Consider the following 13,527-nt stretch of genomic DNA (forward strand, 5'->3'; position numbering starts at 1 on the left):
CCGGTAGGCGATTCAATGGCACTGCTACCCCACAGGGTTTCACTAGGGGGTGGGCACCCAATGGAGCTGTTAACCTACAGGGTTTCCCTGTGTAGCCCACTTAATGGCACTGCTACCATACAGGGCTTCACTGGGAGCCCACTCAATGGCACTGCTACCAAGCAGGATTTCACTGCGGGCTACTCAAAGGAACTGCTACCCTGCAGGGTTTCTCTGAGGGCCCAATACAATTGCACTGCTACCCTGCAGGATTTCACCTGGGAGCCCACTCAATGACGCTGCTACACTGCATGCTTTCACGGTTGGCCCATTCAATGGCACTTCTATCCTGCAGGATTTCACTGGGGAGCCCACTCAATGACGCTGCTACACTGCATGCTTTCACGGTTGGCCCACTCAATGGCACTGCTACCCTGAAGGATTTCACTGGGGAGCCCACTCAATGACGCTGCTACACTGCATGCTTTCACGGTTGGCCCACTCAATGGCACTGCTACCCTGCAGGATTTCACCGGGGAGCCCACTCAATGACGCTGCTACACTGCATGCTTTCACGGTTGGCCAACTCAATGGCACTGCTACCCTGCAGGATTTTACCGGGGAGCCCACTCAATGACGCTGCTACACTGCATGCTTTCACGGTTGGCCCACTCAATGGCACTGCTACCCTGCAGGATTTCACCGGGGAGCCCACTCAATGACGCTGCTACACTACATGCTTTCACGGTTGGCCCACTCAATGGCACTGCTACCCTGCAGGATTTCACTGGGGAGCCCACTCAATGATGCTGCTACACTGCAGGCTTTCACGGGTGGCTCACTCAATGGTACTGCACCCCTGCAGGGTATCTCTGTAGGACCCACTCAACGGCACTGCTACCCTAAAAAGTTTCAGTAGGTAGCACACTCAATGACACTGCTACCCCTTCCTGCAGGGTTTCACTGGGCCCCTACATAATGGGGAGAAAGGAGCGCTCAGGGGCAACGCATTTGTCTTGGAAGCAAGGCAACGCAGCGCAACACCAGTTCAAATCCCGATCCCGCGATTAGAAACCACTCCTGGTATTAAGCGTGTTATAAATGAACAAATATAATGGCACTCTTATCCTACAGGATTTCACGAGAGAGACAACTCAAAAGCACTCTTACCTTCCAGGGTCTCAGCCTCTTTCTTCATGTCCCGAGCGGTCTCTTGCACCTGCTGGATCTTCGCATCAAGTTCTTTGTTATTCACTGTAATATCACCAACTTGAATCCCTGACACCACGGCTTCCAAATCAGTTAGCTGCAGCCGGTGCAGGTCCACCTGTAACCCCAAGAGTCCCCAGAGTGAGCAATCTACCGGAAACTATCTATAGTGACAAATCCTTCAATTCAAGTAAAACTAGAACTGTTAACTCATACAGAATACGGTATCCAGTGATATTACCGCTGGAAATAACATTGAGGGTGACTCGACATTTTTTTAAAGGCACTATCCAACACTTTCCCCCTCCTTACCTCCTTTTTTCCTTTTGGTGGTACCCATCTAGCGACCAACTCTGGGGAAATAATGGTGTCTTTGATACTCCCAACACGAAAGAGCTGCTATGTACATGGAAACAGTTACAGATATTTTGGAAAGGGACTTAAACCCAAAGGTCCTACTGTTGGAGCTCCATTCCCTGTTGAAGTTGGAATCTGCTGGATTCATGGTGCGGGGGTGGGGAGGAGGGATTGGGGATCCAAAGGATATGGTTCAGGGAACGCCAACAATGCCTAGAACGCCTTTGATCTACTAGACAGGGGACAGACAGCACTATTCCCAGTGAGACTGGGGTTCCACCACACATTCAGCAAGATTATCCCAGCGAATGTTGCAAGATGTCTTAACAAAGAATGGTTAAGGACTATTCATCTGATACAGCAGCTTGAGCAAGAGTTACACATCAGAGTTACCCTTTTCATCCCATATGGTGTATACTCACTATGGAACCTTTGAAACAAAAAGTGAGCACTAGAGCCACAAGTAAACGCTCTAATCAAGAAATGCTTCTTCCACCCACGAGCAGTAAAAAAGATCCTACCATTCCTCTCATTCGCCCACAAAATGCTCATCATCATCGCTTTCATCATGTCCAGAGTAGACTTCACCAACAGCCTATATCTAGGAATGCCAGAGCGACTTCTAAAAAAATTACAACGCATACAAAATGCTGCGACCAGGCTCCTGCTCAAACTACCGTGAAGACAACACGTCACACCAGCTCTGAAAACGCTACACTGGCTACCAATAAAATAGCAAATAAAGTTCAAATCAATGTGCGTAATACACAAAGCAATCCACGGCCAATGAGCAGAGTTCCTAAGATAGAAAATAAACATCTACCGCCCCACAAGATCACTCAGCAGCGACATCTGTTTGGAGTCAAAACCGTACAAAAAAGACAATACAGAGGATCCTCCTCTCACTTTGCACCGAACACCTGGAATGAGCTACCAAGCAGCATACGTAACACGAGAGATCACCTTCTATTTAGAATACTACTCAAAACCTGGCTCTTCTCTCCATAACTATAAGGAATGCGTATGGAGGCACACACGCAGCGGAAACAATACTCGGAGAGGGAACCAATCCTCCCTATCCCCCCATGCTAGCTCCCATAACCAGAGGGAGGGGGGAGAACAGTTTACGGCATATCACTGTACCAAAATGAAACATAGATAAGTTAAGATCACACTAAGGAATGAATATGGAGAGATCAGGAGCGAAGGGGAAGGATGAAATTTCAACACACGTTTAGTCGACAGAACGAACATAGGAAGACATGGATCACCGACAGGGAAATGGGTAGGAAGGGAGCTGAGGAATGTAAAATATACAGTACCAATACCAGAGCAGGGGGCAATGCATGCCTCAACCTGGCACACAAACCCCTGAAATAGCTCAGAAGGAAATGTGTCACCCCATCACACCTACAACTAGACGGACAAACTACAATACCAACTCCAAAGGACAATCAGAGATGAGGAACAAAGAAATGCAAAGACAAAGAGGCAAAAACCCACTAACCCAAAAACTCAACTTTCTGCACACATCTCTCACATAAAAGCCCACACAACCACTTCTCTGCACAGCAAACCCTACGTACTACACAACTTCAACAGCACACGAGGACCCACATTGATCTGCTAATCACACCCAAGCTCAACGCACAGTGAAAACTGAACTGAAGCTGACCAAAAAAAAACACCTTTCTCACTTTCCTATTCCCACTTCACCCTACTAACTCCCCACCCCTCCTTTTTTGTTTGCAGATCTGCCACAGCACCTGGTGACCAATTCCGTTGGGGACGGTGCACGGTACAAATACCTTTAACATTAACATACCTAGCATAAAGAGTTTGTGCGTTGGAGCCATATAGTTGCAATGTTTGTTGATGGAACATTTGTTACCCTTGGTTGACTGTCTGCTACGCACTCCAAAGGTACAGTGTGGTCTTAATGTTCTCCAGTACTACACTCGGTGAACTCATGCGGTCCACCCCTCTTCCTGTATTACACTCTGTTAAAGGGACGTGGTTGGAGTTCTCTTTACAATAACCATTCTTTGCGCTCAAGGCTCTTAATATTATTTCAGCCTTAGACTTCAAGAAGCTTACGCAGTTGCCACCTTCCATGTTATTAGAATTGGGCCGGTCTGGGGCAAGCTGAGAACTGTAGACCTGGGCCAACTTATCACACAAAGTCAGACCCTTATTAAGGAAATACTGCATCGCTGAGGGGAGGGCGATCCCAAGGAATCCTGACCCGTCCACCCTCTTGGAGACACATCGGGTAGTGGCCAGAGTAACCCAGTCCTTCTAGCTCGGCCCCGCCCAATAAAAGGATGAAAGAATTCTCCAATTCGCCACACTGTAATCATTGGTTTTTGGGTGTGAGGTTCGGGGGGATACGGAAAATAGTTATTTTGTGGTGGTTGGCAATAGCACAGGCAGTTTTTTTGATCCTTTATTATACATTTTTAAGGAAGCTCACAATTTCTAATAAGAAAGGGGTCACTGCCCCACACCCACTACTTAAAGCGGGGGTACCATTTGGTGAATGAAGTACATTGGAAAGATAATTTAGAGTGTGCTGCTTGGTGTCAGGTGGGGAGACTGTCATGCATAAGCAAAGGCAAGCTATGCTATTCTGCTATTTGGGTGCAGGTGGATGAAGTGCATTGGAAAGATAATTTAGAGTGTGCTGCTTGGTGTCAGGTGGGGAGACTGTCATGGATAAGCACAGGAAAGCTATGCTATTGTGTTATTTGGGTGCATGTGGATGAAGTGCATTGGAAAGATAATTTAGAGTGTGCTGCCTGGTGTCAGGTGGGGAGAATTTAATGCATAAGCAAAGGCAAGCTATGCTATTCTGCTATTTGGGTGCAGGTGGATGAAGTGCATTGGAAAGATAATTTAGAGTGTGCTGCCTGGTGTCAGGTGGGGAGAATTTAATGCATAAGCAAAGGCAAGCTATGCTATTCTGCTATTTGGGTGCAGGTGGATGAAGTGCATTGGAAAGATAATTTAGAGTGTGCTGCCTGGTGTCAGGTGGGGAGACTGTCATGGATAAGCACAGGAAAGCTATGCTATTGTGTTATTTGGGTGCATGTGGATGAAGTGCATTGGAAAGATAATTTAGAGTGTGCTGCCTGGTGTCAGGTGGGAAGAATTGAATGGATAAGCACAGGAAAGCTATGCTATTCTGCTATTTGGGTGCAGGTGGATGAAGTGCATTGGAAAGATAATTTAGAGTGTGCTGCCTGGTGTCAGGTGGGGAGAATTGAATGGATAAGCACAGGAAAGCTATGCTATTGTGTTATTTGGGTGCAGGTGGATGAAGTGCATTGGAAAGATAATTTAGAGTGTGCTGCTTGGTGTCAGGTGGGGAGAATTTAATGCATAAGCAAAGGCAAGCTATGCTATTCTGCTATTTGGGTGCAGGTGGATGAAGTGCATTGGAAAGATAATTTAGAGTGTGCTGCTTGGTGTCAGGTGGGGAGAATTTAATGCATAAGCAAAGGCAAGCTATGCTATTCTGCTATTTGGGTGCAGGCGGATGAAGTGCATTGGAAAGATAATTTAGAGTGTGCTGCTTGGTGTCAGGTGGGGAGAATTTAATGCATAAGCAAAGGCAAGCTATGCTATTCTGCTATTTGGGTGCAGGTGGATGAAGTGCATTGGAAAGATAATTTAGAGTGTGCTGCCTGGTGTCAGGTGGGGAGACTGTCATGGATAAGCACAGGAAAGCTATGCTATTGTGTTATTTGGGTGCAGGTGGATGAAGTGCATTGGAAAGATAATTTAGAGTGTGCTGCCTGGTGTCAGGTGGGGCGACTGTCATGGATAAGCACAGGAAAGCTATGCTATTGTGTTATTTGGGTGCAGGTGGATGAAGTGCATTGGAAAGATAATTTAGAGTGTGCTGCCTGGTGTCAGGTGGGGAGAATTGAATGGATAAGCACAGGAAAGCTATGCTATTGTGTTATTTGGGTGCAGGTGGATGAAGTGCATTGGAAAGATAATTTAGAGTGTGCTGCCTGGTGTCAGGTGGGGAGAATTGAATGGATAAGCAAAGGCAAGCTATGCTATTCTGCTATTTGGGTGCAGGTGGATGAAGTGCATTGGAAAGATAATTTAGAGTGTGCTGCTTGGTGTCAGGTGGGGAGACTGTCATGGATAAGCACAGGAAAGCTATGCTATTGTGTTATTTGGGTGCAGGTGGATGAAGTGCATTGGAAAGATAATTTAGAGTGTGCTGCCTGGTGTCAGGTGGGGAGACTGTCATGGATAAGCACAGGAAAGCTATGCTATTCTGCTATTTGGGTGCAGGTGGATGAAGTGCATTGGAAAGATAATTTAGAGTGTGCTGCCTGGTGTCAGGTGGGGAGAATTGAATGGATAAGCAAAGGCAAGCTATGCTATTCTGCTATTTGGGTGCAGGTGGATGAAGTGCATTGGAAAGATAATTTAGAGTGTGCTGCTTGGTGTCAGGTGGGGAGACTGTCATGGATAAGCACAGGAAAGCTATGCTATTGTGTTATTTGGGTGCAGGTGGATGAAGTGCATTGGAAAGATAATTTAGAGTGTGCTGCCTGGTGTCAGGTGGGGAGAATTGAATGGATAAGCAAAGGCAAGCTATGCTATTCTGCTATTTGGGTGCAGGTGGATGAAGTGCATTGGAAAGATAATTTAGAGTGTGCTGCTTGGTGTCAGGTGGGGAGACTGTCATGGATAAGCACAGGAAAGCTATGCTATTGTGTTATTTGGGTGCAGGTGGATGAAGTGCATTGGAAAGATAATTTAGAGTGTGCTGCCTGGTGTCAGGTGGGGAGAATTTAATGCATAAGCAAAGGCAAGCTATGCTGTTCTGCTATTTGGGTGCAGGTGGATGAAGTGCATTGGAAAGATAATTTAGAGTGTGCTGCCTGGTGTCAGGTGGGGAGAATTTAATGCATAAGCAAAGGCAAGCTATGCTATTCTGCTATTTGGGTGCAGGTGGATGAAGTGCATTGGAAAGATAATTTAGAGTGTGCTGCCTGGTGTCAGGTGGGGATAATTTAATGCATAAGCAAAGGCAAGCTATGCTATTCTGCTATTTGGGTGCAGGTGGATGAAGTGCATTGGAAAGATAATTTAGAGTGTGCTGCCTGGTGTCAGGTGGGGAGAATTTAATGCATAAGCAAAGGCAAGCTATGCTATTCTGCTATTTGGGTGCAGGTGGATGAAGTGCATTGGAAAGATAATTTAGAGTGTGCTGCCTGGTGTCAGGTGGGGAGAATTGAATGGATAAGCAAAGGCAAGCTATGCTATTCTGCTATTTGGGTGCAGGTGGATGAAGTGCATTGGAAAGATAATTTAGAGTGTGCTGCCTGGTGTCAGGTGGGGAGAATTTAATGCATAAGCAAAGGCAAGCTATGCTATTCTGCTATTTGGGTGCAGAAGGATGAAGCTTCTACTTCCTTATATAGATGCTGTGGGAGAGGAAGCAGGGCAGCAGTTCGATAAAAGACGCAAGGATGCCGAAATGACATATATTGTTAAAGAGATGTGGATTTTTCGCCGGGAACACTGGGCTACTGAACCTGTGGAAAATGATGTGGCAAAATAAAGTCTTTTCATTTCTTACCGCCAAGTAGTCTCCTGAGTGTTGAATGCAGAATAAAGATACAAATCTTTGTGCTGCTTTTATTAGAGAACAGCGAAGTTAGTGCCGTGCAAACTTCTGCTAATAGAACTCTCACCATCATTAGTCGCGCTGATTTTATGCAGCAATATCTCTTTTTTGGATATAAGCAATCTGACCAGTGGGCCATCTCTGGGGCACGCTTTAATCCTCTAATGCTGAGAGCGGGGTTACTGCGCGTTGGCGGGGCCTTTCAGGGCGACCCAGTTGCCCATTGTGCGATTTTCCAGAGGAAAATATCTACATGTTATTCTCCTCTGCCCATTAGGACACAGACTATTTTGCCTGTTTTAAGACAGCTGACCTGTGTACGGGGTCGCCCAGCACTTTTTTATTTATTTCTGGCTGATTCACCTCATGTGGCGTGGGCGTTGCTGTCCTGTCTTAAGAGGGCCTTGAGAACGAGGACACATCATATTGATTTGCTCCCTTGAGAGAATGTAGACCTGGATGAAAATGACACTAGGACAACCGTGTTTTCTCATGCTGGATTTTTGCACTGTTTTAATTGTGCATTTTATATTGATTATGGAATTTATTACTATGTTTAATGGATTGTTTATAATGTATAATTGGTTATTTATAACGCGCTTAATACCAAAGTGATTTCTAAGCACGGACCTGGGATTCGAACCTGTCTTGCTCTGCGTCGTCTTGCTTCCAAGACAAGCGAGTTGCCACTGGGCTATACTACCAATGTGAAGATTCGAAAAAACTAAAGCGTGAATGAATTTTACGTTTAGAGGGATGGCCCTTTGCTCTTGGGCACCGGCGAATAGTGAATACTTGCAATTTAAACGCTCCAGACAAATCCGAGGTAGGAAACAAGGAAGTAAGTTGCAAGCCCATGACCTGCTGATATCCTTTATATGTTGTGTTGTTCCGTCTTGTCTGCGCTTCTATGCCCTTGGACCTCGTTCCAGCACATTATTAATAAATAAAATAAATAAATAAATTGGCAAGCGTGGAGTATTGAGCCGACCACTTTATGTGAGAGATTGACACCATCTAGGGAGCAGGATAATGAGAGAGAAGTAGAAGATGTCACAGGGGAAGCGTAGAGCCAGGGTAGGCTGATTGCTTTCAATTCCACCCATCGTAACAAGTCCAGATAACCAAAAGGGAAAATGTGTAGCGTCAAAAGAGAATGGAGCCTGCCGTAAAGGGACTCTTCAGAGGAGGAAGCTGAGTGTGTTGGTGGATTCAGGGTCACTTTTCACAAAAGAGACTGCTAGAAGGTGATTCAGAATTCCTGCTCTCCCAACATCTTCAGAAACTAATAACAGAAGGAAGCCAGGCGTTGAGCTGAACGGAAGATGTGTAAGTGGGATGACCAAGGTGAAGAGGCTTATGAAGGGCTGAGAGGGGGTGCGAGGCCAGCACCAGCTTTGTACTATGATGGCACCAGCGCTGGACCATGGATACCTGTGGATGCTTGGTTTGGTGCGGTGCCGAGTCAAATTTATGATATGGACGAAGTACAGATAGTGTTTACAATGGATCTGTGAAGGTCTCCCGACTATTTTGTCGCCGAATGCCATTTTGCTGAATTGTTTTTTTACCGCAAAAAGCAGGGGGGAGAACCTCGAAATCTGGTTAACCCTTTTGCTCCCACCTTTCTATATACCTAACCCAAATCTTCTATCTATACAATTACAGTTAAAAAATAGTGTTAAAAAATTTGACAAAAAAAATCTGCAAATTGTCATTTGGCAAAAGTAGGTAATACCTTTACCTCATGAGCCCTACAGAATGTGGAAAAAATATGTCCGGTCATAGACCAGGCCCTTGTATGTTGCTAGATGTATATTTGGGATTCATCGTAAAAGATTAGGCCAGCTGATTTCATTTTGGTCATTTTACTGATAACCTGAGAGTTAAGGCAAGTCACACCACCAAAAACCTCCTAGTTTCTGGCGGTGCAATAGTTCCACTTCACAATGGCATGCATCCTGGGAAAGAGGAAGCGGGGTGTGCCTTGTCCCTCCTGATCCCCCATGGAGGGGGCTCAAGGTGAGGTGGACAAGAGAGAGGAAAAAGGACAAGTGTGTAGCAACTGAGCCGATACAACTACAACTTAGGAAACCTAGGAGCTGGAGAAAATATAAGGGAGGAGAACTTATTTGCTTAAAGAATTGAAATAAGAAAAGTGGGCTGCAGACATGAACAAGTCGAATAAAGAATCGTGTTTTGCCCCATTACATATGGGGCGGGCAGAACGATTAGTTCCATCGAGATTTAAGGAGGAGTTTATAAGATGTCCACTTGAAGGCCATCAGGGAAGGCATTCAATGAAAAGGCAAGTCAAAGACGATGCAGGGAAAGATTGCGTGAACCATGCTGCCCCCCGAAGCACCAAAGAACAAGAATGCCACCCCAGCAACCAGGGGATGCTGCCACCTCAAAGGCCCAAAAAACAAGAATGCCACCCCAGCAACCAGGGGATGCTGCCACCTCAAAGGCCCAAAAAACAAGAATGCCACCCAGCAACCAGGGGATGCTGCCCCCTTGATACCTAAAGAACAAGAATGCCACCCCAGCAACCAGGGGATGCTGCCACCTCGAAGGACAAAGAACAAGAATGCCACCCCAGCAACCATGGGATGCTGCCACCTCGAAGGCCCAAAGAACAAGAATGCCACCCCAGCAACCATGGGATGCTGCCACCTCGAAGGCCCAAAGAACAAGAATGCCACCCCAGCAACCATGGGATGCTGCCACCTCGAAGGACAAAGAACAAGAATGCCACCCCAGCAACCAGCGGATGCTGCCCCCTCGATACCCAAAGAACAAGAATGCCACCCCAGCAACCATGGGATGCTGCCACCTCGAAGGCCCAAAGAACAAGAATGCCACCCCAGCAACCATGGGATGCTGCCACCTCGAAGGCCCAAAGAACAAGAATGCCACCCCAGCAACCATGGGATGCTGCCACCTCGAAGGCCCAAAGAACAAGAATGCCACCCCAGCAACCATGGGATGCTGCCACCTCGAAGGCCCAAAGAACAAGAATGCCACCCCAGCAACCATGGGATGCTGCCACCTCGAAGGCCCAAAGAACAAGAATGCCACCCCGGCAACCAGGGGATGCTTCCCCCTCGATACCCAAAGAACAAGAATGCCACCCCAGCAACCATGGGATGCTGCCACCTCGAAGGCCCAAAGAACAAGAATGCCACCCCAGCAACCATGGGATGCTGCCACCACGAAGGCCCAAAGAACAAGAATGCCACCCCAGCAACCATGGGATGCTGCCACCTCGAAGGCCCAAAGAACAAGAATGCCACCCCAGCAACCATGGGATGCTGCCACCTCGAAGGCCCAAAGAACAAGAATGCCACCCCAGCAACCATGGGATGCTGCCACCTCGAAGGCCCAAAGAACAAGAATGCCACCCCGGCAACCAGGGGATGCTTCCCCCTCGATACCCAAAGAACAAGAATGCCACCCCAGCAACCATGGGATGCTGCCACCTCAAAGGCCCAAAGAACAGAACAAGAATGCCACCCCAGCAACCATGGGATGCTGCCACCTCGAAGGCCCAAAGAACAAGAATGCCACCCCAGCAACCATGGGATGCTGCCACCTCGAAGGCCCAAAGAACAAGAATGCCACCCCAGCAACCATGGGATGCTGCCACCTCGAAGGCCCAAAGAACAAGAATGCCACCCCAGCAACCATGGGATGCTTCCCCCTCGATACCCAAAGAACAAGAATGCCACCCCAGCAACCATGGGATGCTGCCACCTCGAAGGCCCAAAGAACAAGAATGCCACCCCAGCAACCATGGGATGCTTCCCCCTCGATACCCAAAGAACAAGAATGTCACCCCAGCAACCATGGGATGCTTCCCCCTCGATACCCAAAGAACAAGAATGCCACCCCAGCAACCATGGGATGCTTCCCCCTCGAAGGCCCAAAGAACAAGAATGCCACCCCAGCAACCATGGGATGCTGCCACCTCGAAGGCCCAAAGAACAAGAATGCCACCCCAGCAACCATGGGATGCTGCCACCTCGAAGGCCCAAAGAACAAGAATGCCACCCCAGCAACCATGGGATGCTGCCACCTCGAAGGCCCAAAGAACAAGAATGCCACCCCAGCAACCATGGGATGCTGCCACCTCGAAGGCTCAAAGAACAAGAATGCCACCCCGGCAACCAGGGGATGCTTCCCCCTTGATACCCAAAGAACAAGAATGCCACCCCAGCAACCATGGGATGCTGCCACCTCGAAGGCCCAAAGAACAAGAATGCCACCCCAGCAACCATGGGATGCTGCCACCTCGAAGGCCCAAAGAACAAGAATGCCGCCCCAGCAACCATGGGATGCTGCCACCTCGAAGGCCCAAAGAACAAGAATGCCACCCCGGCACCCAGGGGATGCCACCTCCTCCAAGGCCCAAAGAACAAGAATGCCACCCCAGCAACCAGGGGATTTTCCAACATAGCAGCAGTGCTCCTTGCTGGAACCAGTAGTATAGTAAGTTGTGGAGCCTGGCGGGCACTGGTCCTTGAGAAGTATTGTTCCAAAAAGACTGAGATGAAATTTGTAGCGGTAGTAGGTGCAGAATGTGCAATCAGGTTTTTGGGTGACGTTTTCAAATGGGAAGGGTTTTCAGTGGATACAGTCTCTGATAATGATGTTCCTTTATGTTTTAATGGAGATATTCATTTTCTGGAATTCTGCATCACAGAATTCCATCATGTCATCTGGGGTTTACGGCTTGTTGGAGTATTTATTTCAATTTGTGAAAGAGAATGTGCACTTGGCAATGAGGAGTGAGTTACACAACGTTGTGGAGGACCGATTGAGAATGTTTAGGTTTTGTTTAGGTTTAGCCTACATGTGACAGAGCAATACTTATTTAGTATGGTAAAGGGTCATGTCCCTAGATTGCGTGTCTAAAACCAGAGGCTCACCATATATTTTGGACTACAACTCCCAGGATCCCTCTCCATTGACTGTGCTGCATAGGGGAGGTGGAATTTGTAGTCCAAAACATCAGGCACGCCAAGGATGGCGGACCAGGGATCTAGATCTGAGCCGAGTGCCTTGCTGTGAGAAAAACATGAAGCTGAAAGGGGATTATAAGGAGGAATAGCAAACCAAGCATGTATAAGAAATTACGATCAAAAGAAGGGGTGCAAGCATGGGTGAAGTGGGTGAGAGTGAAGTATGAAAGGAAAAGCTTCTATTGTATCTTTCCCCTCTGAAGAAAAAGAAAGCTGGATCGTATTTTGTTGTTTTGCTACTTAAAAGGTTTGTGTTTTAACAGTAAGGAGTATACAAGAATGTTACTGGTGGAAGAGGGGGTTGCTCGAGGATGCCGGTTGGGTTGTTAGATAGAGATGGAGATGGAGACTAGCCAGAGCAGCAGGGGAGAAGCACGGTCTGTGTAGGGCCATGCTGTAATAAACCTACCATTATGTCTCCCTACATCTGCTGCTGCTCTGTCATAGAGCAAGGGCCTTCTAACTTCAAAGATGAATGTATCAATAGGCCACTGGAGAGGTCGCCAGGCTCACTTCATAACAAGATGACCTGGCAGCACCTGCCCTCCCTGATGAGCTTCTGTCATATTAAGCAGGATTTTCAGAACCTTGGCAAGGACAGTCATTTACAGGGGAGACCGTCAGATCTTACTATCAAGGTCACAATGCATGCAGATTCTTGGGTTCGGGGAAGAAGAGCCAAGATTTCCTTTGTGGATATATTTATGGTAATGATTTCAAAAGTTCGATGAGTAGAAAGGTCTGTGTGGTGATTACTGGCCAGCAGTTGCACAATGTGTTGATATAGGTTAGAGTAGGTCTAAATGTCCAGATGCTCCTAGCTTGTTGTCAGCCAGATAGTCAAGTCAATATGGCATGATGCTGCCGACAGAATAACATATAGTGGCTCTTATTTAATGCGGGACCGAATCGCAAATTTACTGACGGGTAGTCTTGCCAGTGAATTATGAACCATATGATTCTCGTGGATTTGGCACTATAGAGCCTCATCTGGAGGTGGGAGGTAGCCCTTAAATGCGGCAGTAACGCTATTGCCGTCGCATTTTAGGGCTGGCGCAAACACGAGTTGGGTGGCAAGTTGGAGTTTTACCTCCAGCTTTTTGCTGGAGGAACAAATCTTCACTTTCCGCCTGTTTTTGGCGCTGATAGCACCAACAACAAAAAAAACATTGGGGAATTGGACTTAACCGCCTTACCACTACTCGGGATCTGGACCGAGTAGCTGTAATGCTATTTGTGTTGGCGGTATCCCAGCGCATTTACAGGCAGAATACCGCCAACCTCCTGATGAGGTTATGACTG

The 13,527-nt window shown here is 47.3% G+C and overlaps 1 protein-coding gene across 1 annotated transcript in view; it reads right to left on the reverse strand.

Annotated features, from left to right (window-relative positions):
- The window catches only part of LAMC2 (laminin subunit gamma 2), an 85,966-nt gene that overhangs the window by 26,074 nt on the left and 46,365 nt on the right, over positions 1 to 13,527 (reverse strand). Inside the window, exon 13 of the mRNA XM_069641407.1 lies at positions 1,150 to 1,306. Within this exon, the coding sequence (XP_069497508.1) occupies positions 1,150 to 1,306 (157 nt within the window). The remainder of the gene's footprint in view (positions 1 to 1,149; positions 1,307 to 13,527) is intronic.

Source organism: Ambystoma mexicanum, chromosome 1q (assembly GCF_040938575.1).
Source record: "Ambystoma mexicanum isolate Mex_15411 chromosome 1q, UKY_AmexF1_1, whole genome shotgun sequence".
Lineage (NCBI taxonomy): Eukaryota > Metazoa > Chordata > Amphibia > Caudata > Ambystomatidae > Ambystoma > Ambystoma mexicanum.